Source organism: Periplaneta americana, chromosome 17 (assembly GCF_040183065.1).
Source record: "Periplaneta americana isolate PAMFEO1 chromosome 17, P.americana_PAMFEO1_priV1, whole genome shotgun sequence".
NCBI lineage: Eukaryota > Metazoa > Arthropoda > Insecta > Blattodea > Blattidae > Periplaneta > Periplaneta americana.
In genome coordinates, this window is record NC_091133.1 from 110,520,751 (window position 1) to 110,547,435 (window position 26,685).

Consider the following 26,685-nt stretch of genomic DNA (forward strand, 5'->3'; position numbering starts at 1 on the left):
TATTTTAATTGTTACATGTAACAATCTATTCTTCATTCGATTTGTTTATAATGGATCGTTGGATGGATGAACAACGTGTTTTTGCTATTAAGACATATTACAAAAATAATGATAGCGTCATTGCTGCACAACGGCTATTTCGACGTCATTACAATATCCATCGCAATGATTCGATACCATCAGCCCATGCAATAAAAATCTGGATTCAGAACTTTGAAGTAACTGCTTCTGCATTAAAGAAGAAGTCTCCAGGCACCCAAAGATCTGTATGTACCTGGAAAACATCAACGCCATAAAAGTTGCTGTGATCTATAGTCCTAAATGTTCTGCCCATCGTCATGCAATTTCACTTGACTTGTCAAACACCAGTATACGAAGAATTCTTCACAAGGACTTACACATGCATCCATGCAAAATTCAAGTAGTGCAGACATTAAAAGATGCTGATGAAGTAAACCACATGACTTTTTGCCAACAATTCTTGGATCTAAATGTTAACGAAGACATTGTCCACAATATGCAGATGAGTGATGAAGCTCATTTTCATCTCTCTGGATACGTCAATAAACAAAACTTTGGATACTGGTCACCAACTAACCCTAAATGAAATGAATGAGGAACTATTACACATTGTCAGAGTCACAGTTTGGTGTGCAATACGTCATTTGGAATCATCAGTCCTTATTTCTTTGAGGACGATAATGGGACATTGTTACTGTAACATCACAGCGATATGATTCAAGAATTTTTGTCTCCAGAAATTGCTGGTAATCCTCTCATTATAGAAACACGTGATTTCAACAGGATGGTGCAACCAGTTACACGAATAGACTTAGACTTGAAGAATGTGTGCAACGAATTGGATTCCACCTGCGGGATGTAGTGTTCATAAAATAAGAATTTCATGAAATACAGGTAAATGCTATTGTGTACACTTTAAATGTACCGGTAAAGTGAAAGTTTCGTTTTAAAGTAATCATTGCAATAATTATTAAAGTTTTAAAATCGGCCGTTTCATTGGCTCACCTTGTATAAGTGATTTTTTGCACAATTAGCATTGACTGGTTGTATTTTTAGTTAATTATGGCATAATTATACTTTCAGCAAAATGCAGTCTCGTGTATTTCTGCTGATTTCTCTGGTAGGTGGATTGTTACAGGAGACTCTGGAGAAGATAGTGTTGTCATTATATGGGATAGTGAAAAATGGTATGCTATATTTTTAAGAACATCTTAGCACACAATTAAGTACAATATTTCATAATATTCTTTTTGTAGCTTAATTAATGAAAGTAGGATTTTAATTTAATGCGACTTATAAAGTTTTTATAACCAAAGGAAACGTATAATTCCATGGTGTTCGGGTAAAAGGAGTTCAGTCATTTTTTTTGTGCAACTAGAGTTTTATTTCCCAGGGGAATACACAAGTTAAATTCTACAAGTGAGTGTACCCAAAAAAAAAAAAAATACTGGCATTTGATGTTTTATTTGTGTAGAAAATTATTTGCAACTAGCCATACCCGTGCGCTCCGCTGCACCTGTTAGAAATAAATATAAAGTAATTACATAATTAAAATAGGACAACTTTTACAACAGCGCAAGATAATCTGCTTCGCTCATTACCCAATTTTTTTTTGCATTGCACTTATTGCATATATATATTTTATGTATTTTAACACGATTCAATAGCATAGTTAAAATTTTAATTATAAAATAATGGATTGCTAAGCTAACGTACTATTACTGCATACTAAATCAATACACTCTCGTTGTTCGTTAATTCTCTGAGATTAAAATGAGTGTACATAAATATTATTTTAAGAAATACAGGAAACGAATGTACAAAATAGCCTATCAAATTTTCTGTGCATAAGAAGCTATTTTAATCTTACCTGTCCTCGATTTCCTCAGACGTTACTTATAGCATTATAGCATTATGTCCATCTAGAGAAACTACACTTTCCAATGGTGAAATAATAATTAATTATACAAATCGGTTAATTTAGCTTCTGATATTACTTCATACAAAAACAGAAACATTCTCTGTAGGCTATGTTTAATAGCTTTCGATTGTTAATGTCCAAGGCCCCTGTTTCGATTGTTGTTGTCCAAGGCCCCTTATAGACGAAGTCATTTGTTCTTAATTCATTGCACCGTCTTAGATGGCGTTATTTTAATTTTAAAACTCATTTATCTCTTTAAATATCAGTCCTATCAAAGTTTTGTAAAGAATAAAACTTATCGGAAATCATTTTTAAAGAAACTTTTGTTATGTAACATTTTTCACAAAAATCAATAATAAGCGAGATATTTCGATTTAATTAATTCAGGCCCCCTTATAACCCCCCTTTTAAATAAAGTATTTTGAATGCCATATAGCCTAAAATCTAAGTTACAACGAACTTAATTTATATTCCAATTTTCATATAAATCGGTTCAGCCATTATCGCGTGAAAAGGTAACAAACATACAGACAGACATACAAACAAAAATTTCAAAAATGCGATTTTCGGTTTCAGGGTGGTTAATTATATATGTTAGGACCAATTATTTTTGGAAAATCGAAAATTACCAGAAAAATTTCGGCTACAGATTTATTATTAGTATAGATAAGGGTCCAATGTTTAATTTTCGTTTAACTGGAAACTCATTTATATGACTTATTTCTCTTTACCCAAACATCATCGAATTTTGCTTTGTGATTGAGAAATTTCTCCGAACTACTGCTATTAACAGAAAATGATAGTGCTTATATACTATTCATAGTGTTGTCTTCTAACTTTCCTCAAATTATTTTTCATTATTTCTCTGCAATAACCTTCGCAGTGGCTCAGTGCTAGGGCATTAGCTTATAAGCACACATTGTATATGAAGGATTTCGATTAACATTTTCTGTACAAAATAAAATCAAATTTAGTCCACTAGCCATCTCCCTAATGATCACTCAGTGGTCCTATTGGGCCAGTTCTGGTTACATTACCATCAACCAGTGGCGGCTGATTGACTGAGGCAAGTGAGGCCCGGCCTCAGTCACTTGGCTTAACTGAAATCAAATTTTGTCTTTTTATATAATATATTAGTTATTTGAATGAAGCATATATCGCTGTAGAAGCATTTGAAAACTTTGTGATGTATATAGACCTGTTTTGCAGTAAAATTTGTTCCTGAGGCCAGGATTGCTCGTGCCGGGTCTGGCTTGTGATGTATATAGACCTGTTTTGCAGTAAAATTTGTTCCTGAGGCCAACATCGCTCGTGCCGGGTCTTACTTATGCATTTCCAGTCTTTTCGCGGGCTCTGAGTTTGCGCTTAAAACGTTGTAGCTGAGGCACAATTCGTCAGGCCTTGTGGCCTGGTCAGGTTTCACTTCTCCCATCCATGGGCCGGAATCAAGGGTAGAGTGGGGTGGGAATAGCGATGGTGACTTGTCTTCCTAAATAGGCCATAAATAACCAAATTCCAGCTGTTTGGCAGGCAGAGTTCCACTCTATTCCCTGCCCTTATGTCTTAGTTTGTGACTTAAGCGAGGGTGTTGTACTATTGTACTTCGTGAATCTGGGCCAATGTTGTTATGTATTTCGGGAAAATATAAACAGACACAAATTAGAGAAATAATGCTGGTGCAGTTAATTCATTGTTAGAGTGTCCTTTTTCGAGAAGAAATAATACTGAAAGAAAGGAAGTTTTAAATAAAGAGAGAGTCTACCGACATACCTACGACATCGCTGACAATTTTTCTGACAGATAATCTTAAAACGCGAGTTTCTATTGCATCCTGATATGGGCAACATAAATGGTTAAGTGGTAATGTGGTGCAAAATAAACTTCTCTTGGACTTGTTTGTTGCTGTCAAAGGAAAAAAATAAAAAGAAAAGAAAGAAAGGGGAATTTCAACACATATGGGTTGCTTCATCACGCTGAAACAATCACTGAAACTCACAGCATAACAGCTTATTTAGTGAGTGAAATTATTTTCCATTAATAGTAATAATAATAGATTAATAATAATAATAATAATAATAATAATAATAATAATAATAATAATAATAATAATAAATAATGATAATAATAATAATACAGTAATAATGAGATTAATAATATAATAACAGTAATAATTATCATAAACAAAATTTCCTATCGGAGGCACTTAAACTAGTTCATCTGGCTTCACCGAAGATTTCAATCACCGGCCGCTACTGCCATCAACCTTTGAAAGCAAAGGAAGCCAGAACATTGGCCATCTGCATTGGATTCTATGCCCTCTTGAAATATCTCTCATACCAGATGAAAAATGTGGGTTTTTCCGCATATTTGCCCCCAAAAACATTTTAAGAAGATCAAAAGTGTCTGTAAAGAAACTTCAGTTTTCACGCAAAATCAAATACAAACGTCTTTCATCGCTTTCACATTAATTTTTCAATTATGAAAAATCGACATAATCATAACAGGACATCCTCACAAAGCCGGGGCAATCTTGTTGTTTGTGTAGAGAACAGGTTTTCTTCCCCTATCCTCAGATTCTTTTTAACTATACTTATTTAACAGTTGCGGATTCTGGTGGGAAACTTTTCAATCACAATGATACGTTAGTGATTCTTTAATTTCCATACATTGTTACTATTCACTGATCATTCAATTTATGAAATTACTTTAAGGGGGGAGGTACATCATTGGCCTGCAAAAATTTAGCGAAATTCATTTTTTTATATCTCAGCTACTATAAAACTAAATGAACAAAACTTTTCATGCTTAATATACATACCAGTACATTACACTTTATAAAATACCATACAGAATATTAAAATAGCTATAAGTTAGTGTAATTTTATGTAGCAATTTAAAACTCTATTAGAATGATACGAACACAGGCTTACAGTATAAATCTGTACCATTAAAATAATATAGTGGTTCATTCTTTAATTTTTATAATTTATATTTATGCTATGATATATTAAATTGTTCTTTCCAGCATTCCTGTATGTACATTTTTTAATCATTTTGGTGAACATGGAGTAAGGCTTGTTGGCATTAGTCCAGATGCCAAATATTTAGTTACAGTCACAAACGAAATCAAGCAGACTATTTCATTCTGGCTTTGGACATATGGAAAAGAAGAACCTGACGGTAAAGTTTACTCTGCATGTATTTATGCAACGAATATATTATAATTTATGTTTTCTCTGTTTACTATTTCCAATTAGATTTCGTTCGTCTGTTTTATTATATTATACTTCCTATAATATATTAAAAACTTTCGATTTTCAATTATGTACAGAGAATGAAGCAAGAAATTTATTAATTTTGATTTACTTGAATAATAGCTTCTGTGTATTCCAATTTTCATTTTGGAGCAATAAAACACTAGTATTTTTTTATTTCAGAAATGTAAACTAAATGTAACAACATTTTCATTTTCGAGCAATAAAACAAAAGTAGAAAATAAATTAAACAAAATTTTTATTTTGGAACAGTAAAACACTTAGAGTTTTCTTGTATTTCTTAAACTTAAAAATAAATTTAACAACATTTTCATTCTGGAATAATAAAACACTAGAGTTTTCTTGTATTTCATAAACATAATAATAAATTTAACAACATTATCATTCTGGAATAATAAGACACTAGAGTTTTCTTGTATTTCATAAACATAATAATAAATTTAACAACATTTTCATTCTGGAATAATAAAACACTAGAGTTTTCTTGTATTTCATAAACATAATAATAAATTTAACAACATTTTCATTCTGGAATAATAAAACACTAGAGTTTTTTTGCATTTAAAAGCACAAAATAAATTTAACAAAATGTTTATTTTTATTATTAATGACAATTGAAATTTATTACATGTGCCGTCTATGCTTATCCTTATTTAACAAATATATTGGTTATACAATATTTGTTACATAATATATCTATTTTAACGTTTTCGGCTCTATGGAGCCATCATCAGAAACAAGTAAGCCCATATGTATGATGTGAGTACACTGTATGTTGCCGTACAAGTAAACTCAATTAATATTAAAAATTAAAATAACATGTTTTTATGTAAAGTCAATAATTGTATGGTAAAAATTACATTATAAATACAAAGCGGCTCTATGGGCCGTAATAGAGTGTTACAATTGCTGATGATAAAATTAACTAAAATACTTTAAAATTGTTAAGATCAGAATTAATAGTCGTCCAGTTTGATGGTTATGTAGATTTCCATATTTGGTAGGAGCTGGGGCAACAGCTGTGGGGAAGAAAGTATCAAATCCTACCAAATATGGAAATCTACATAACCATCAAACTGGACGACTATTAATTCTGATCTTAACAATTTTAAAGTATTTTAGTTAATTTTATCATCAGCAATTGTAACACTCTATTACGGCCCATAGAGCCGCTTTGTATTTATAATGTAATTTTTGCCATACAATTATTGATTTTACATAGAAACATGTCATTTTAATTTTTAATATTAATTGAGTTTACTTGTACGGCAACATACAGTGTACTCACATCATACATATGGGCTTACTTGTTTCTGATGATGGCTCCATAGAGCCGAAAACGTTAAAATAGATATATTATGTAACAAATATTGTATAACCAATATATTTGTTAAATAAGGATAAGCATAGACGGCACATGTAATAAATTTTAATTGTCATTAATAGTAATTAGCTTATCGGTCCCATCATGCCTCTTACAAATGTTTATTTGTTTTCTTGTATTTAAAAAATATTAAATAAATTTAAGTATATTTCCGTTTTGGAACAATAAAATACAAAATAAATTTAGTGTTATCAAAAAGAAGTTGTTAATATGTGTAGACGTGTGTCAAGTTGTAACTAAGTTATCATACTGTGTGACTTCATATGGATTAAAAAGCAATTTGATTTGAAACATTTAAAAAAACGATCAAATATATATGACATAAGAAGTTTCTATAGTAACAAAGACTATTGTTCATTGTTATGATGAGAAGGTTTGCATGGATTACATGGATTACGGGATGCAACGAACCTAATACTTTCCTATGTCGCTAAATGGCTACTGTTGCAATATTGTATGTAAAATCACTAAGCGATCCTAGAATTAATTCCATTAATTAATGGACACGGTAATTTTATGACACGTATCAAATACTGAATAAATTCTACACAGAATTGTTGGACGCTGTTAATGAAGAAATTTTACAATGTTTAATTTTAAAAAAAGATGAAATTGTGTGAATTTTATCATATATTAAAATAAAAAAAAATACTCCTTTTAATTGTGATAAAGTTGTCTTATAGTTTCCATAATTAATTTTCTTCTCTGTATTTAATTCAGTGTAAATTAATTTTCAGACAGTACATCGCTTGATCCAGCTATTGGAAAATTTAAACGGCTTGAATTCAACCCAGAAAATACCTCTCAGGTTGTACTGGTGTCTGATAATCAAATGGTGTTTGTAACATGGGTAAGAATACATCCTGATCGTGGTCTTTCTTTTGACACTGTAAAACGAGGTGACATGAGACTGAGTGATGACCTAGATCATATATACCCAGATTGCTCGGCCTTATAGGCTTTGATGGTAACAACTTTTGTCAGGTTTACTATGCTGCCATCTAGTTGTTTATTGTTTATTGTTAATAAAATAACATTGACAGAAATACAATCTTAGTTCTTCCCTGAAGGAGTAAAAAACTCGTGCTCAGGGAGATATCTAAACACAAAGATAAACACAAAGAATTTTTTGACACAAACTGGGTCAAGAAAAAAAAAAATTACAGGATTAAATTAAATTTAAAAATACAATTTCAATTTTAACAATTTAAGTCATACAAATACATATACATATTAAATCAATATATATTCTTTAAAAATTAAATTCCTAACGCTATTTTTGAAATTCCTGATACTAAAATTTTCCAAATCTGGATATTTATGAATTATTTTATTGTATAACCTTGGACCAAAGTAGGTACCATGGCTCAGAGCTGTGCTTGTGAAACACTTTGGTTCCTCTAGTCGTATAAAATCGGATCTTTTAGTTCCATATTTATGATGATACAATTTGAATTTATTACGGAAGTCACATAAGGAGTCACGTCACAACTCCCATTTGAATTGCATTAGCGACTGTACTGCCATCTCGTGTTCGTTTATGGCGGACGGGTGGCGATCCTGACAGTTGTTATCTTCAAAGTGCTACCAATTTTAACATAGGAATGATCTATCTGTTATACATATATATGATCTAGGATGATGAATTGAGACAAAAGCATCTTGTTTTACTTAAAGTTGGCTAACATGTACAATATGACAATAATTCGCGCGCATTTTATGTAGCATTGTTGTCAGTGTTCCATATTCGTTTCAAGATAAAGTTACAGCTGTTGCTATCCTCTGTAGAAGTGTATGCTACACGTTGTTTGAAGTTTGGGATCAAAATTTCTTTAAAAGTAAGTAGGCTATTGTAAACTTCTTTACATGCCAATAGCACTAACAGAAAATTCATGAAAAGGTGTTATCTCTGTAGTATACATTTAAACGTATTTAAAATCTTTACTTTTTATTTTTTATTGGCTTATTTTACGATGCTGTATCAACATCTCAGGTTATTTAGCATCTGAATGAAATGAAGGTGATAATGCCGGTGAAATGAGTCCAGGGTCCAGCACCGAAAGTTACCCAGCATTTGCTCGTATTGGGTTGAGGGAAAACCCTGGAAAAAACCTCAACCAGGTAACTTGTTCCAACCAGGATTCGAACCCGGGCCACCTGGTTTCGCGGCCAGACGCGCTGACCGTTACCCCACAGGTGTGGACTACAATCTTTACTTTGTACCTGCAAAATCATATCATTCTATTGATTTTAATTTCAAGGAAATTTATATATTTAGATTGCATTTCTGCGGCAACTTGAGACATCGAAGTTGTTTGCCAAAAGAATTGTTAAAATCGCCTCTGAAGAGTACTATAGAAAAAGTAGGCCACATCCAGCAAACAATGTTCAGTCTGGCTTCAGGACTACAAGAATATTCCCAGTTGATCGAAGTCAAGTGTTAAAAGAGGCTTCCTAACGTGGAAAATGATGTTGAAACGTCATTTTAGTCTAACAATTTTGTAGATATGTTGAAGTTTTCAAGAATTTGTGATGCAAGCCTGAGGATCCAAAGCTGTAGGAAGATCTACTAGTAGATGAATGAAGTAATAACTACTGCACTGTGTTAATATGAATTTTGGTGGATCAGAGGATGACGCAAATCATGTCGAAAATACTGAGTGTTCAGTTCAAAGTGTGTCATGGCTCTCTGTATGCCGTCATGTGGCTAGCTGATAAGCCTAGAGAATTCAATCTTCCTAGCTATGAGCCAGAGAAGTTGCCTAGCAAGTACGGCGTTCATTCTGAAGAGTACTTACCGATATGTACGGTAACGCTGGTAGAGGCAGGAATGTGAACTGTTTCGAAACATGTACTGAGATGAGTTTTTTTCTTACTGTCGAGATATGGGGAGAGGGTTAAGACAATTACTTACGTATTTGTTGACATTAACTTCGACGGTCAACATGGACACGGAGCATTTGATTTATGTTGTGGAATGTTGCCATACGCAACCAATGATAACAAATACTCTGCGTACGACTTGGCCGCGCAAAACATAGTTCGAAAGAGGTTATGGTAGCAGACAGACCGTACAGACCGCCATCTGTTGCTATGACGTTCAAGTTATACCGTACACGTTCTCAAGTTCAGATTGAACGCCTTGATTAATAGGCAACTTCTGTAACATAAAAGCTGAAACTCGCTTCAAATCGCTGACTCAACAGTGACGTCATGACACACTTTGAAATGAACACCCAGTAGTCAGTCGGGTAATTTACCACCAAAATTTATAATACTAACACAGTGAAGTAGTTATTACTTGTTCAATAACGTTCATCGTTGATTATTTAAGTGGTAAAAGAGTGTATTCAAGAATGAAGAATGTTTAGTATTTAAGATTGGGTACCGTTTTATAATAATAATTTAAAAATGTTTTCACAGGTTACCAAAGAAGAGAATCAATGTATTCAAGTTCATATTCCAGAAATTAAAAGTTTCAAGTCTCGCGGTGTTTTCACAGACGTCACTTACCTTCCTGGAACACACCAGGTCCTTAATTCAACTTCCAATGGTTAAGTATAATTACAGCTATTGATCTTGAAATTACTTCTAAATGTAATCTTCATCTTACGATGTTTGGATGACGTATATACGTCCGTTGATGTGACGTATTAATGAATTAAATACTATTATAGTCACAATCATGCCATGGTATGAAAGAAAAATTTCACAACCTCTAGCGGGAATCGAACCTGCGACTTCCTGTTCTCCGGTCAGGCGCTCTACCACTGAGCTATCGAGTTCGTCTCACGCCATAAGCAGTGCTGACTAAGATCAGATGCTATGGACAGTACTCTATAACAGAGTCGCCAGTATGAAAGGATAATTCCGAGCCTTTGGCATGAGACGAACTCAATAGGTCAGTGGTAGAGTGCCTGACCGGAGAACAGGAAGTCGCCGGTTCGATTCCAGCTCGAGGTTGTGAAAATTTTCTTTCATACCATGGCATGATTGTGACTATAATAGTATTTAATTCATTACTTCTAAATGATATCAAATAGCTTACAGCTCTTCATTTTTTCTTTTCTACATAATTTCACGGTCTTAAGGATCCCTTCAGACAAGGCCACTTAGCAGCGCCACTGCAAATGCGTCTTAGTGGTGCTGTGAGAGTGCGTTAGTTGCACTGCTTAATACATTAGTAGGCTAGTAGGCTCTGATGATGGTGTACAGTATACACCGAAATAGCTGTAAGCCACACGTGCTTATATAATTAACACTAGTAAGTTTGCCATTTAATCAGTCATTAAATTTTTGTAGAGAATTTTTCAGTCTTCCAGTGAACATGGACGTAGAAGGAGAGATACTTTTGGAAACTATACCTAATTCCCTCTTTACCCTTTCCTATCCAGTCCTCTGACTGAACTCTTACTTTCTTCGATCCCGACAGTATTAGAGCTTTCGAGGCCTACGGGTTCATTTCACTTTCCTTCCTACCCTTCCTACTTTTCTGTTCCTAGTACTGACATGCTATGGCACTAAAATCGTCCTCCAGTGGCTTAAGGAGGGAAAGCTGGTGATCAACAAGATCTCCCAACTAGGTCCAGTGGACCCGTCGACCAACAGCAGGTGTGGTCCTCCAGACATTCTGGGGGTTGTGTGTGAATGAAGTAGCCACCAAAACGTTAAAATATGGTGTTCACTTAAATCGGCTACAACTTGCCATTTTCACTCCAAGGAAAAAATGGAATTCTCTGCATCATAATCCACAGTTGATTCCCGATTTAAATTGTCTGTAGCTGTATTTAGATTGGCAACAGGCCATGACTGTTTGGCCAAGCATCTGCATAGAATTGGAATATATCAGTCTCCTAACTGTCCATTGTGCAACTCAAATCAAGAAATGGATTCAGAACATCTCAAAATCTGTGCGTCAGTGGCTAACCATGACAATATCTTTGAAAAATATTGGGGTGCAAGAGGTCAAATGACTTTATTGTCAAATGCCTGGCATTAGAAAACAACAACACTTTTGGAAACTTTGCTCATAGAGACGTAAAAATAGAAGAAGAGTCTGGGTCCATCAGATGGTTTTGGAAAGACAGAATCGAGGACTATTTCATACTTTGATAATTTACATCAGGACAATGAAAAGTTTTTTTTTCTTATTTTCGCATGTTTAAAAAATCAATTCAATGAAGGAACTACCAATGAAATTCGAAAAAAGAAAAAACAAAAAGACACCATGGCTCAATAGGCTATATACTGTCTGGTGGTGGCCCAACAGTCGTCCATTAGCATCGCTACAGATGTGCCACTAAAATAGTGTCCTGGCTGTGGCCCCCCTGAAACCTAAAATTTAATTCTATGTGTCACGACGGAAAACATCATCCATGTTGAATCTTTCGTACACTACTTTTAACACTTGAATATGTTGTTGTTGTTGTTGTGTTGTTGTTTTCTAATGCCAGGCGTTTGACAATAAAATCATTTGACCTCTTGCACTCCAATATTTTTCAAAGAGTGAAAATGGCAAGATGTAGCCGATTTAAGTGAACACCATATTTTAACGTTTTGGTGGCTACTTCATTCACACACAACCCCCAGAATGTCTGGAGGACCACACCTGCTGTTGGTCGACGGGTCCATTGGACCTAGCTAGGAGATCTATTGAATTAAATATAAATGTAATCTTCATCATTTGTAAAGTTTCTTCCCAACCATAAGCAGTGCTGACTAGATCAGATGCTATGGACAGTAGTCTATAACAGAGTCGCTAGTATGAAAGGATAATTCCAAGCCTTTGGCGTGAGGCGATCTCGATAGCTCAGTGGTAGAGCACCTGACCGGAGTACAGGAAGTCGCAGGTTCGAATCCCGCTCGAGGTTGTGAAATTTTTGTTTTATACCATGGCATGATTGTGACTATAATAGTATTTAATTTCATAAATATAAATATTCATTTAGAACTGATTAGGAGGCCGATTATTAAACCCTGATTGGGACGGCTATCAAATATCTATGTCTTGTAAGTACCTCCACCAAAGAATAGAATTAAATCTGCCAGATTAGTAGAGTTTAAAAAGGTTCTAGATGCTGACATATCTGGAGGCAATGGTTAACAACCATAAATAAAGAATCAAAATCAATCTATTTTATAATCTTTTTTTTTTTTTTTTTTGACTGCCTCCGTGGTCTGTTGTTCAGCATGCTAGCTTGCAGATCTGGAGGTCCCGGTTTCGATTCCCGGGCTCGGCTCTCGGTGAATTTTTCTTGAAGAAGAAAAATTACCTGGGTGTCTAGAATCTGGAAATTTGTATGAATGTGAGTGTGGTTGTGAGTGTGTCAGGTTAATATTAATTAACCAATCATCAAAAATATAAAATACATCAGGACTGTCACTGGGCAGTAACCTGAACACACATTTCAGTGTCACATTGTTGACAAATAATTCCATCTGTTAGCACAACCATAAAGCATCTAATAGATGCTATAGAATTACCAACAACGAGAAAAAAAAATCTTTTCAAGCCAATTACCTGAGTACGTACTTACACTTGAATATAAATAATTGATTAAATGGCGATCTTACTCGTGTTAATTATGTAAGCATGTGCGGCTTACAGCTGTTTTGGTGCTTCTTTACACCATCCTCAGAGCCTACTAGATCTCGGCATCATCTCGAACTTCGCTGCCTGTTGTATTTCAACACACAAATGAATTTCAGAAAACACACACTATTTGACACCACATTTCAACACTTTTCAACAATCGAACGCACCCACACAACAGGCAGCGAAGTTCGAGATGACGCCGAGATCTAGTAGCCTCTGAGGATGGTGTGAAGAAGCACCGAAACAGCTGTAAGCCGCACATGCTTACACAATTAACACGAGTAAGATCGCCAGGAAAACATCACTTTTAGTGGCCGCCACAAGCGGCAAAGCCAACCACTCAGAGCTTCTGCAGTGCCACTATGGCTTTGTCTGCAGGCCTCCATTTAAATCCATTATTCAAAGAGGCAGTACTTCAGCAGCGCTTCTAAAAGTGGCTCTAAAAGTCTTTATTTATGAGTCAGAGTGGGCACTCTTTTTCCCAATACCATAGCCCTATTCTTTCTCAACATTAGACACACATACACTCTCTCATTCACTCACTCAACACACATAGATATTAAATTTTATGTCCAGTCCTGGAAAAACTGCTCTTGGTAAAGGGTCCAACCTGATGAAAAAACTTATGCATAGTTCTGAAACGTTGGATATTTCTGTCTCTACAGTAAAGCACAAAAATAAAATACGGTACTCTCATACCAGGTCACAGTAATATTTTCTGACCTTCATATTATAATAAATAAAATGAGATGAAATTGTTGTTATTCCTTCTATTTGTATGCAGGTTCAATACGCATGTCAGTGTATAAAGTACTTCACTTTGAATTTCAGAATACTGATACCATTTCATTTCAACAGGATATGTTTTAGCTTGGAGTGATGTTCCGTACTTGCAGTCATTTTCACCAGGATCAGCATCTAATGAAAAAAAATGCATAAAGATTATACACTTGCAGAAAGACAGCATTAATGTAATGTGTTGTGTGGACAAGTAAGTGAAGTTTTCCATGTCATTAATACAGCAATAAAATATTAACATTGCAGCATTGCATTGCATTTCCCTCCTCCTCTTCCTCCTCACAAAATTCATTAGCTTTGTAATTTAAAGTTTCAATGATTTTCATGTAGAAATCCTTATTTCAACTGCATTACATAAATCTGTATGTGTTGTAATGTTGTTCTTGTCCAGTGATGGATTCTTGACTATGAGCCATTTTACCCAAGTATCTCCACCTATGAATGACACACCAAAACTGTAATTCATTTTGCCATTGATGCACTATGATCATCATCATCATCAATAGCTATCAGAGTTTAGGCCATTTGGCCTGTTCCGTCTCAGGTGAAAAGCTGGTCTCTCCATCGCTTCTTCGGGCATCCACGATCTCGGTATCCAAGGGGTCTGTAATTTAATAATCTCCTGGGTAGTCTATCATTTGGCATCCGTAGAACATGCTCATGCCAGTTGCTCCGATACTTGTGGATTGTCTCTGTAATGGCTGCGATATTTAGTTCTTGTCGGATGTCTTCATTATATTTATGGTCATAGAGAGTGTAGCCTGCTAGCGGTCTTAGTAATCTCATCTCAGCTGCTTCTATTCTTCTCAGTTGACTAGTTGTTAGAGTCCAAGTTTCTGATCCATATAGCAAAGCTGGAATGGCCATTGTTTTGTAGAATTTCAAAATTGTGTCTTGCCGGACCTTCTTAAACAGTGTATTTCTAATTGTTCTTAGCAGCTGTTGAAATTTGGCTAATTTATTATCTATATCTCGAGAATGAATATAGGCGAGATTACAGTCAAGGTAAGTAAAAGCATTTACTTGCTCTACTCCAGAGTTATTGATAACTATTTTAGTTCTTACAGAATTTTTACCAATAAAGGCCATGGTTTTTGTTTTGTGTATAGAAATGTCTAAATTGTACTCTTTTGCTTTTTGATATAACCTATGAATTGCCATTTGTAAGTTGTCTTCGGTGTTAGCTAATATAATTACATCATCTGCGTAGAGCAGAGTGTTAAGGGGTTTGTTATCGATCATAAAATGTGTGGCCAAATCAATTTCCCAGTCCTTAATAAGTGCATATATATATATATATATATATATATATATATATATATATATATATATATATATATATATTAAATAAACAAGGAGACAGCAGACAACCTTGTTTTAAGCCTTGATTTGTTATCCTAGTCGTTAAACTAATCTTGTTATTAATTTTAATTTTAATCTTTGTGTTTCTGTACATGCTTTGAATGGCATAAATTAAATTTTGAGGTATCCCTTCTTTCTTTAAAATGTTCCAAAGTGTTGATCTATTTACAGTATCAAATGCTTTTTGGACATCAATAAATGTTATGTGTGTTGGAATATTGAACTCTCGATGTTTCTCAATATGGCACTATGGTACCGGTACTATATAGCACTGCATAATGATGATGATTCTTAATGGAAGAGTGATGGAATACTGGTAGGGGAAACAGCAGTACCCAGGGAAAACCTACCACCAAGCACTGTCTTTGTGCACTACAAATTTCATTTGCATCCATCGAGATTTAAATTCGGGCTATCAGTGTGGAAAGCCTTACTTGTATCGTGGATTTCTAAATCTTCAGAGGTTTGCATCTTACTCAACTTGTTGGTATTTGCTTTCCTTTTCAGCCTTGTTGTGACAGGCAATTCTCGTGGGCATATAAGATTCTATGATAAGCAATTACTTCTCTTATACTGGTGCCAAAGTTTTAAGCTTGATTCAATAACAGGGATCAGCTTCAATCTTGCACCTAGAAAATACATTTTGAAAGAGCCTGAAGACTACATTCCAGATATAGGTAAATATTATAATGTTAATAACTCATTTTTCATGTTAAATCATGTTGTTCTTAAGTATAGCCGCATTGCTGTTATTTCTGACTAGCCTCCTCCTCTTTGTTTAAGTCTGAAGTGGGTCACGTTGTTGCACATTCTATACCTGCTTTCCGCCGAGCAGGACAGTATATTATTAATTAGTATAGTATAGTAGTATAGTATAGTATAGTATAGTATAGTATAGTATAGTATAGTATAGTAGTAGTATAGTATTTATTAGCTGTCGTTATAGCAAAAGCTAATGACATTGTCAAATTACACGTGTGAAATTATCGTGCAAAAATGAAAATTATTCTATTACAACACTAAACATAAAACAAAATGATCACAAATACTCCTTAGAGTTTACACTTGAAAGTCAAGATTTCAGTTTTTTGTGTTTCCTATAAAATTTAGTTTTTACAGTTAGCGAGTTTTGCAAAAACGGTCCCCAATTAAACATAAAGAAGAGTTAGGACTTGAACACGCGAAAGCAAGTGCTTCATTGAATAGTGTTGGCTTGTGCGTGTACAGCTAGGTCTTATCGTGATCTGCTACCTATCAGTGTCAGTGCTGTATCACATTCGATTTCCGACTAGATTATTCAGTAAATTCTTCCTTATCATTATACCACCAATTCAACATCATTGCCTCCTTTTCATAATCTCATTAGGAATCATCTGGCCTATAGGACAAAAATGTGGTTATCTGAATATATACTGTATAAAGAATAAAGAAAAATACTTAACATGTTAAAAAAATAATACAATTAGTCATTTATGTGTAAAAATAAAATTATATGCAGAACTAGCAATATTCTAATCAAATATATTGTTTGCCAGATGTAATGAAAAAGGCTATGTCTCTGCAATCCCTTGACAGTGAGGAAGAAGATCGCTATGAGGAATTTGAAGCAATTTATAAGAACATGGTTCCCTCAGATGCTACGTTGGACAGAAGACCTTTCATAACAAGAGACTTCATCGTATGTATGTATATAATGTGCAACATTGAACATTTTAAGATCAGGATGCGTATTTTCCGGGCTAGAGGGCCGTGGTCTGTCGGCGTTACAACCAAACGTTTCGTCCACTACTCCGGTGGACATCTTCAGTGGCGTGGTACACGTGTGCGGAGAGATCTGCTGTGTGTATCAGGAACTGGCATTGAGACTGGTAGCACGTCTATATTTAAGGTGTGGGACTGTTGTTGCTTGTCATTGTCGCCACGGTCCGCACTAGTGGCTTCGGTGTTCTGATTGTTTGTCATAGTGTCTAATTGTCGGAAAAAGGGTTTGATTGATGCGTGTGCTTCTGAGGGCCGGATACCAAGCTTTGTTGACCTTGAGTCCTTCCTCCTTACGGTTAAAGTTGTTTTTGTATTTATGAATTTCAGTAGCTTAGTGGTTATTTCTTTTTTCCCAACTATTGTATTATTTATTTGATAGTATGCTGATGTTGCTTTCTTTACCCTGTTCAGTACTTCTTGATCTACTCTTCCATCACTAGTTATTATTGTTCCTAAATATTTAAAACTTTCCACTCTCTCCAGGTTTTGTCCTTCACATTCAATATTAAATTCTGTTTCCTGTCTATCTTCCTTAGAGATCCACATTACTTTACTCTTGTTGACATTAATCCGCATCCCTTTTCTCATTAACTCTTCGTTCCATTCCATCAGCATGTGTTGTAGCCTTTCAGGTGTTTCTGCTATTAATGCTATATCATCAGCATAGATTAACATTTGTAAATATACTGGTCTTAATCTCCAATTTCCCACTTTAGTTCTATGTGTCCTACGTTTACATATTTTAATTATTTCATCCATAAATATTATGAAGAGAAGCGGGCTTAGACTGTCCCCCCTGTTTAACTCCTATCTCCATTCTGAACTCTTCTGATAATTCCCCATCCATTCTTACTACTCCCACCATTTCCTCGTACGTGCTTATATATAATACTAAGGCCGTGTCTCAAAGCTACATTTTCAGCTGAAGTGAACTAGATTGTTGACTAAATAGCCGGATGTGACGTCAGAAGTTATGATCCAAAGTTACATAGTGCATAGCAATCAAGTCCGTAGTAGCTAGTAAACGAAAATGCTTGCTCGATTGTTGACTTGTTCACTAAACAAACATGGATACCTCATCAGCAATTGGGGTTATGAAATCTGAAAATGCTTTGGAAGTGAAATAATGTAAATATAATGTAGAATAACACGTTAACTTTGAACACTGACATTATTAGTACCTTCTGTACAATGTTTTAAACATTATTGGTTTATATTAAGCCCTCATCTTTTCCTCATAATTCGTAATGAAACTGCATTAGGACACTGCCTTCTTAATTCAGTGTTGCACCGTGATGTCATGGTTTTTAGAAAAATAGTCTATGAAGAAGGCCATGTTTCAAGCATACATGTCCAAAGCTCCCTAGTGTGTAGTTTACAAGTCACCTAGTTGCTAGTCACTAGTGTGTAGTATGGACTTGAGCTTTAAGACACGGCCTAAAATACAGATATATAATTCAATAATTAAACCTATAATACAATATAGTACCGAAAGCTTACCACTCTTAGATAAACATCGAAGTAAATTAACAGCAGTGGAAATGAAATATCTTAGAAGAACTGTAGGAAAGACCAGAAGAGATAGGATAAGGAATGACAGAATAAGAGAAGAAGTTAAAGTGAGAAAAGCATTAACAGAGGTGATTAATGAAAGGGAGTTGAAATGGTTTGGGCATGTATATCGTATGGGAGAAGAAAGGAAGGTTAAACAGGTGATGGAAATGAGAGTGGAAGGAAGAAAGAGAAGAGGAAGACCAAGGATTAAATGGGAGGATACAATAGAAAGAATAGGCCAACAGAAAGGAAAAACAATGGTAGAGATGAAGAGAATGTGTAGAGACCGGGAAAAATGGATGAAATGGACGGAGAGAGGCGAACCCGACACTTAGCAGCAGAAGGGACTGAAGAAGAAGAAGAAAAAGAAGAAGAAGAAAAAGAAGAAGAAGAAGAATTTCAATAGCTTCCCGATGTAACCTGGCATAGAAGTGTGGCTTACTGCTTAGGATGTCGGTGTCCTGGAACCTGATGTTGTGATCCCCATCATTAAAAGCATGCTCGGCTACGGCTGACTTGTCCACGTGACCTAAATGGCAGTTCCTTCTATGCTCGGTGATTCTGGTCTTGAAGCTACGCTGTGTTGTACCTATGTACACTGACCCACAGGAACACGGGATTCTGTATACTCCAGCTGATGAAAGTCGGTCACGTTTGTCCTTGACAGACCATAAGCAGTTACGAGTCTGCCTAGTAGGAGTGAAAATTGTCTCCACGTTGTGTTGTTGTAGTATCTTGCTGATCCGGTCTGTAACAGGTCTGTAGTATGGGAGAAAAACCGTGCCTCGCTTGGTTTGGCCTTGTCTCGGATCAGGTGGTGTTTGCCGTCTTGGTTTTAAGGCTCTTTTAATTTTTGCTACGTGCTACCAGTCTCAATGCCAGTTCCTGATACACACAGCAGATCTCTCCGCACACGTGTACCACGCCACTGAAGATGTCCACCGGAGTAGTGGACGAAACGTTTGGTTGTAACACCGACAGACCACAGCCCTCTAGCCCGGAAAAATACGCATCCTATCAATGCCGGCCGTGAAAGCCTACATTCCAAGATTTTAAGATCAATTGTGCATTATAATTTCAAATACTTCCTCATTTTATCTTTTACGATTTTACATCTGCACACATTCCTGTTGTGTTTTACAGCTGAAATATGCCTCGCTGACCGCTTGAAAGACTCGTTTTCATATGGCAGTTACAGTAAAACCCCGATAAGACACGCCCGCTTATTACGCTATCCCGTGTAATACGCTTTTTTTGTCCGGCTCCTGCACATTTCATATACAACGCCTTTATAAAATACCCCGTTTGTTGCGCTCAAGTCCCGCATAATAAGCTGTTTTTGTGGAATGTTTTTATGTAATTTTCAGCAATGTACTTTAACAGCAATGAAACATCTTGGTCACTGAACTCACTGGTGCTGTTAACCTGAAAAGTATTGGTATTCGATCCTTTACCTGCGCATTTAAACCTTCATACTTCATACCTCACCCTCTTGTTACGCTCTCTTATTTGACTCTTTACCTGCGCGCTTAAAGCCTACATACAGTTACAATACCTCACCCTCTTGCTAACCCTCTCTCTCAAACAGCATTCCTCAGTCGGCCATAATAAAATTCTGGAAATTTTTGCTGGGCAGTTTGTTATCCTTTAGTGTATTGAAGTGTCTATGAATGTGATTACAATGAGTGTTAAGGCAGCAAAAGGGTATCTGTCGGATACAGGGGGGAGAGCCATTAATCCTTCCCACTGAAGGCTTTAAGGAACCAACCTGGACAAATACCCAATGTCCCATCCCTACCTTCCCGTGGTGCAGCTGTTAGTAAGCAATTTTACAAGCTGAACTAAAGGGAGGGGCTACTCATCAATTAGCACTGGTCAGCTTGATGAGTTAATGACTGAATTTGGTATAATTTTCCTCTATTCCATACCTAATTCCCTTTTTACCCTTTCCTATCCAGTCCTCTGACTGAACTCTTACTTTCTTCGACCCCGACGGCATTAGAGCATTCGAGGCCTAGGGGTTCATTTCACTTTCCTTCCTCCACTTTCTACTTTTCTGTTCCTAATGCTGACCTGCTATGGCACTAAAATCGTCCTCCAGTGGCTTAAGGAGGGAAAGCTGGTGATCAACAAAATCTCCCAGCTAGGTCAAATGGACCCGTCGACCAACAGCAGGTGTGGTCCTCCAGACATTCTGGGGGTTGTGTGTGAATGAAGTAGCCACCAAAACGTTAAAATATGGTGTTCACTTAAATCAGCTACAACTTGCCATTTTCATTGTCCATTGTGCAACTCAAACCAAGAAATGGATTCGGACCACCTCAAAATCTGTGCTTCAGTGGCTAGTCATGATAATATCTTTGAAAAATATTGGAGTGCAAGAGGTCAAATGACTTTATTGTCAAATGCCTGGCATTAGAAAACAACAACAATAACAATGAGTGTTAAACGAAAAGCACTTTCTGTGTCGGAAAAATTGGAAATCTTACGAAAGTACGATGAGAACAGTACTCTTACTCAGAAAAAATTATCTGATATATTAGGAATCCCATCATCGATATTAAGGACGATAATAAAAAATCGCAACTCAATCACTACAGCTGTGACGTCGGGAGGATGTAATCGCAGGAAACTGAAGTGTGGTAAACATGAGGACTTGGAGTACACGCACACGGCAAACAACTATAAATGACTTTTTTTTTTAGAAAGAATTAAGTATAATACATATTGTAAATGTCTTTGACGTACAGTACAGTAATTACATAATGGAGTGATACTGTATTACCTTTCATGAATCATGTATTTCAATAAAGAAAAATGCTAATAGATACTGTATATAAGTCAAAATTAGTATACCCGCCTAATACGCGGTCCTGGTTAATATGCGGTTTACACGCAATCCCTTGAATAGCGTTTTATCGGGGTTTTACTGTATTTCAAACTCAAAAGGTCATCACGATCCATATACATTGTTAGGTCTACATAGGTACCATATATTTCAGTGTAAAGTACAGATATATTACAATTATAGTATATTAGTAATATTTTCAAACTGAATTTCACGAATATTGTGCTTTATTCATGGCATACCGGTATATTAGAATTCTTCGGTATGTGGTTTGGTTTTTAGTTACCATATGTCATAATTCTATCTTAACCCTATTATTGTTAGGACAGGCAGTTGCAACCTACAATGTACATACTATCAGTGGCGTAGCGTCAATGTAAGCTAAAAAGCTCAGCTTCCCCAGTTAATAATAATTTCATAATAAACCTGCAGTCTATGGACAAAATTATTTATTAATTTTAATAGAATTTATATTTACGCGTTAAATATTGTGACGTGGCAGCTCAGGATGATTTGTGATGCAGCAGTAAACAAGAAGCCTGCACACACCAGCTTCCAAGCAGACTGGTTTCTTACACTCATTCTTCTGTGTAACTCAACCCGCAGATTTTCCATCCCTTTCTAACTAAACTACCCTGGTCGCAAGGCTCGCAGGAAGCTAGCTTTGACATTGAAAATAAGTAGTTTCCGAGTTATCCCTTTTCGTCATTTGTGTTTAGTTGAAGTGTTAGTGTGCATTGTGGCTGATATAATACATAGTGAGTGAAATAACAGTTCCTGACACCAATTTACTTGAATTTTTTAGGACAATTATATTATCAAGACTGACTTACGAACAAAAGTGTGATCTAAAAAACAAATGACCGACACCCTTGCTGTCAATGAAGGACACAACCAAAAGACAGATGCATACTTACGTAATGATACTAATACTGTATCTATTGGCCGTTAATATTGTGATTTCTCTAAGTATGACAGGGAGTGAGCTAGTGTTATACTATACGTGTCTATTTGATGTGTAAACCGTGAAATCATATTTTACTACGTACCATTGGAGGTCATGCCTTATTGGTGTTACGAGGTTCCAACCAATCTTTGACTGCTGACTTGACATTGACTACGATTTATTTTAAGACTATTTTTTTGTAATACGTTTTCTCATATTGCTTGAAAGACAACTTGAATTAGCTTCCCCTGCTCAAAATTTCATGCTACGCCACTGCATACTATTACTATAAACAAAAAATTATTCTACAATTTGGAATTCCTCGTTAGAGGTCTTTCCTTCTCCGCTCTGTCCTAGAGTAGTGATCGACAGAATTTTTGTCATCACACTTCTCTAGCTGAAGAGGCGAATTGAAGCCGAAACAGAGAAAACGCAAAACAACAAATAGAGTTTACACTCTTAAAATACAAGTTTGTGTTTTCACGGGTCTTTTCCAAAGGTTTGATCCTTTGACCGCATTTGGTATTATCCTTTGCAGTTTTTGGATCTTCCACAAAATGGGATGATATTCTTTAACCCAGTTTGCGAATCTCCGGTTTCGAACTATTCGGTTCTCATCAGCACAAAGAAGAAGTCGTGGAACGGTAATCTTGTCAGAATATTACAAAAGCAAAGTCAAAAGGCGTAAGCCAATGACAAAGCAAAAGTATAATTTCAAGGGACAAATTGTTCCGGGGCCGGGTATTGATCCCGGGACCTCTGGTTGAACGTACCAGCGCTCTACCAACTGAGCTACCCGGGAACTCCACCCAACACCGTCTCAACTTTTCCCTTTATATCCACACAACTCGCGTGGGCTGACGAAACGCCAGAGTCCCACATCGAGTGCACACAATCTCTGTGTGACTTGGAATTGTGGTTTTCTGTTAACGTACACAGTGACGTATATATATTGCAAATCTAGTCTTTCAGGTAAAGCTCCCTGTAAAGCAGGTTTGAATAATTTGGTAGAGCGCTGGTACATTCAACCAGAGGTCCCGGGATCGACACCCGGCCCCGGAACAATTTTTCCCTTGAAATTATTCAAATCTGCTTTACAGGGAGCTTTACCTGAAAGACTAGATTTGCATAAAGCAAAAGTAATTGACAATTTTGCTAAGTAGGTGATATTACTTCAAAGCATTTGCAAAGCAATGTCAAAAGACCGGAGATTCGCAAACTGGGTTAAAGAATATCATCCCATTTTGTGTATCACATGTCAAAACCTTTGGAAGATCCAAAGACTGCAAAGGATAATACCAAATGCGGTCAAAGGATCAAACCTTTGGAAAAGACCCATGAAAACACAAACTTGAATTTTCAAGAGTGTTGTTGTTGTTTTTTAATGCCAGGCATTTGACAATAAAGTCATTTGACCTCTATTTTCAAGAATGTAAACTCTATTTATTGTTTTGCGTTTTCTCTGCTTCGGCTTCAATTCGCCTCTTCAGCTAGAGAAGTGTGATGACAAAAATTCTGTCGATCACTACTCTAGGACAGAGTGGAGAAGGAAAGACCTCTAACGAGGAAATCCAAATTGTAGAATTTGATACACCTCCACAAATGCTATTGCTTTGTCTTTTGACTTACGACTTTTGACATTGCTTTAAAAAATTATATATAGTATTTAATTTCGTGTTATTATATGCCTATGTTTATTTACAAAGAGGTTTACATTTTAGCCACTGCTACTGGACAAGTTAGTCGCGTGGACTTCTTGAAAAATACTTGTGATTTCGTTCTCCAGAAATCTGATTCAGTTATCACAGCAATGGATACCCACCCAGAAAAGTGAGTACTACTGTAAAGCATGTTATTAGTTGAGAACACTTGTAAAAGCGACATTCATTGCTGTCTTCATAAAAATATTATCTCTGAGTTAACATTTTTGTGCTTGTAGGTTCACATAGGCTAGAATATGCCATTAGGAAAGTTCAGGATAACAGGCAGGGTTTGGAATTGAACGGGTTACATCAGCTTCTTGTCTATGCGGATGACGTGAATATGTTAGGAGAAAATACACAAATGATTAGGGAAAACACGGAAATTTTACTTGAAACAAGTAAAGCGATCGGTTTGGAAGTAAATCCCGAAAAGACCAAGTATATGATTATGTCTCGTGACCAGAATATTGTACGAAATGGAAATATAAAAATTGGAGATTTATCCTTCGAAGAGGTGGAAAAATTCAAATATCTTGGAGCAACAGTAACAAATATAAATGACACTCGGGAGGAAATTAAACGCAGAATAAATATGGGAAATGCATGTTATTATTCGGTTGAGAAGCTCTTATCATCCAGTCTGCTGTCCAAAAATCTGAAAGTTAGAATTTATAAAACAGTTATATTACCGGTTGTTCTGTATGGTTGTGAAACTTTGACTCTCACTCTGAGAGAGGAGCATAGGTTAAGGGTGTTTGAGAATAAGGTGCTTAGGAAAATATTTGGGGCTAAGCGGGATGAAGTTACAGGAGAATGGAGAAAGTTACACAACACAGAACTGCAGGCATTGTATTCTTCACCTGACATAATAATTAGGAACATTAAATCCAGACGTTTGAGATGGGCAGGGCATGTAGCACGTATGGGCGAATCCAGAAATGCATATAGAGTGTTAGTTGGGAGACCGGAGGGAAAAAGACCTTTAGGGTGGCCGAGACGTAGATGGGAGGATAATATTAAAATGGATTTGAGGGAGGTGGGGTATGATGATAGAGACTGGATTAATCTTGAACAGGATAGGGACCGCTGGCGGGCTTATGTGAGGGCGGCAATGAACCTTCGGGTTCCTTAAAAGCCATTTGTAAGTAAGTAAGTAAGGTTCACATAGGTATAGTGATCCATTCATAATTGGCCCCAAATTCAATGAGTCATTTTCTATTTGGTCGACTTGTCATTTGCCAATAAATGATTCATATGTAGTCATAATGAAACCAACTGTGAACGGATTGTTCTTTACTAAAATAGTAATTAACCAAAAATGTATTGATTTACAGTATATCTCTGCTTTATTAAAATTGTAAAACCCGTTTTAAATCATGCAGTTGAGTTTATGTCCTCTATCGAAACTCAGTGTGGTAATAAGAAAGAAATTGTGTCTTGTGGTAAATTCCCAGGCTCATCTTGCCTGAATATGACATCGTCAGGTTAGATAATATGCGCATGCACACATACACTCACACACGCACAAACACATAAACAAATATAAGCAAATAATCAAGCATAGACAAATAAAGAAATAGAGTATGATGCAGATTAACATATTTATACAAAGACAAAAAGGAAAATTAAAATACAAAGGGAAAAATTAAAATATAAAGAATTACATTTCTAAAATACAGTACCGGTATTTATATCACACTCCATGAATTCATTAATTGAGTAGAAATGTCCATTGAGCAACCATTTTTGTACACAGGACTTAAACTCATTTATTGGTACTTTTCTCGCCTCCAATGGTAGCTTATTAAATAATTATGTTGATACCATGTCAGTAGTTTATGACATACGTAGTTTACATACTATAAAATATTCGTGAGTTAATGTTATCCACTATTTTTCTAGGAAACAAATATGTATAGGAAATAAGGTTGGTGAACTCTTACTGTACAACTTCAGAAACAAGCTATTGCTGGTTGAAAACAAAATTCCAGCCACTGCACCTTCAGACATGGAAATTGATGATGGCAGTTATAAAGAAATATCATTCCTGAAGTACGATCCTGCAGGTATGCAATTGTATTTGAGTTAATAGCAATTTATTTAATTATTTTGATTGAATGTTTTTAGATCTTATAAATATTTAAAACAGATTTACCGTAAATAAACTACACACATAATAAGTTTGATTCATAATATTCAAATTAGAATGATGAAGTTTATTTAATCCTGTGGTAGAACCAATAACAGTATTATAGTCATTCTTGTCTCAACATTTTCTTCGTTTTGCTAGTATACCAAGCATCTTCAGACTGATATTTATTATTTTATACTTTATTAGCCTTACTTTGTTGGTCGATATTCAAGCTACCTTCAGAAAATTCATTTTTCCATATATTTAGGCAAAGCAATTCAGCATGAAGTATTGCTATCAGCTTCCAGATACTCTACTGACATGCTTTTTTATGAGAGAATGGAAAAAGACTCACTTATTGCTGCCGAGGACTTTGATAATGTTCC

The 26,685-nt window shown here is 35.7% G+C and overlaps 1 protein-coding gene across 2 annotated transcripts in view; it reads left to right on the forward strand.

Annotated features, from left to right (window-relative positions):
* Positions 1 to 26,685, forward strand: part of LOC138692865 (cilia- and flagella-associated protein 251-like) — a 78,007-nt gene that overhangs the window by 11,465 nt on the left and 39,857 nt on the right. For both annotated transcript variants that reach the window (XM_069816167.1, XM_069816168.1), the window contains exons 4-12: positions 1,105 to 1,208; positions 4,968 to 5,122; positions 7,339 to 7,451; positions 10,025 to 10,154; positions 14,055 to 14,187; positions 15,864 to 16,033; positions 16,892 to 17,038; positions 24,187 to 24,295; positions 26,071 to 26,234. In XM_069816167.1, coding sequence (XP_069672268.1) covers positions 1,105 to 1,208; positions 4,968 to 5,122; positions 7,339 to 7,451; positions 10,025 to 10,154; positions 14,055 to 14,187; positions 15,864 to 16,033; positions 16,892 to 17,038; positions 24,187 to 24,295; positions 26,071 to 26,234 — 1,225 coding nt within the window. The remainder of the gene's footprint in view (positions 1 to 1,104; positions 1,209 to 4,967; positions 5,123 to 7,338; positions 7,452 to 10,024; positions 10,155 to 14,054; positions 14,188 to 15,863; positions 16,034 to 16,891; positions 17,039 to 24,186; positions 24,296 to 26,070; positions 26,235 to 26,685) is intronic.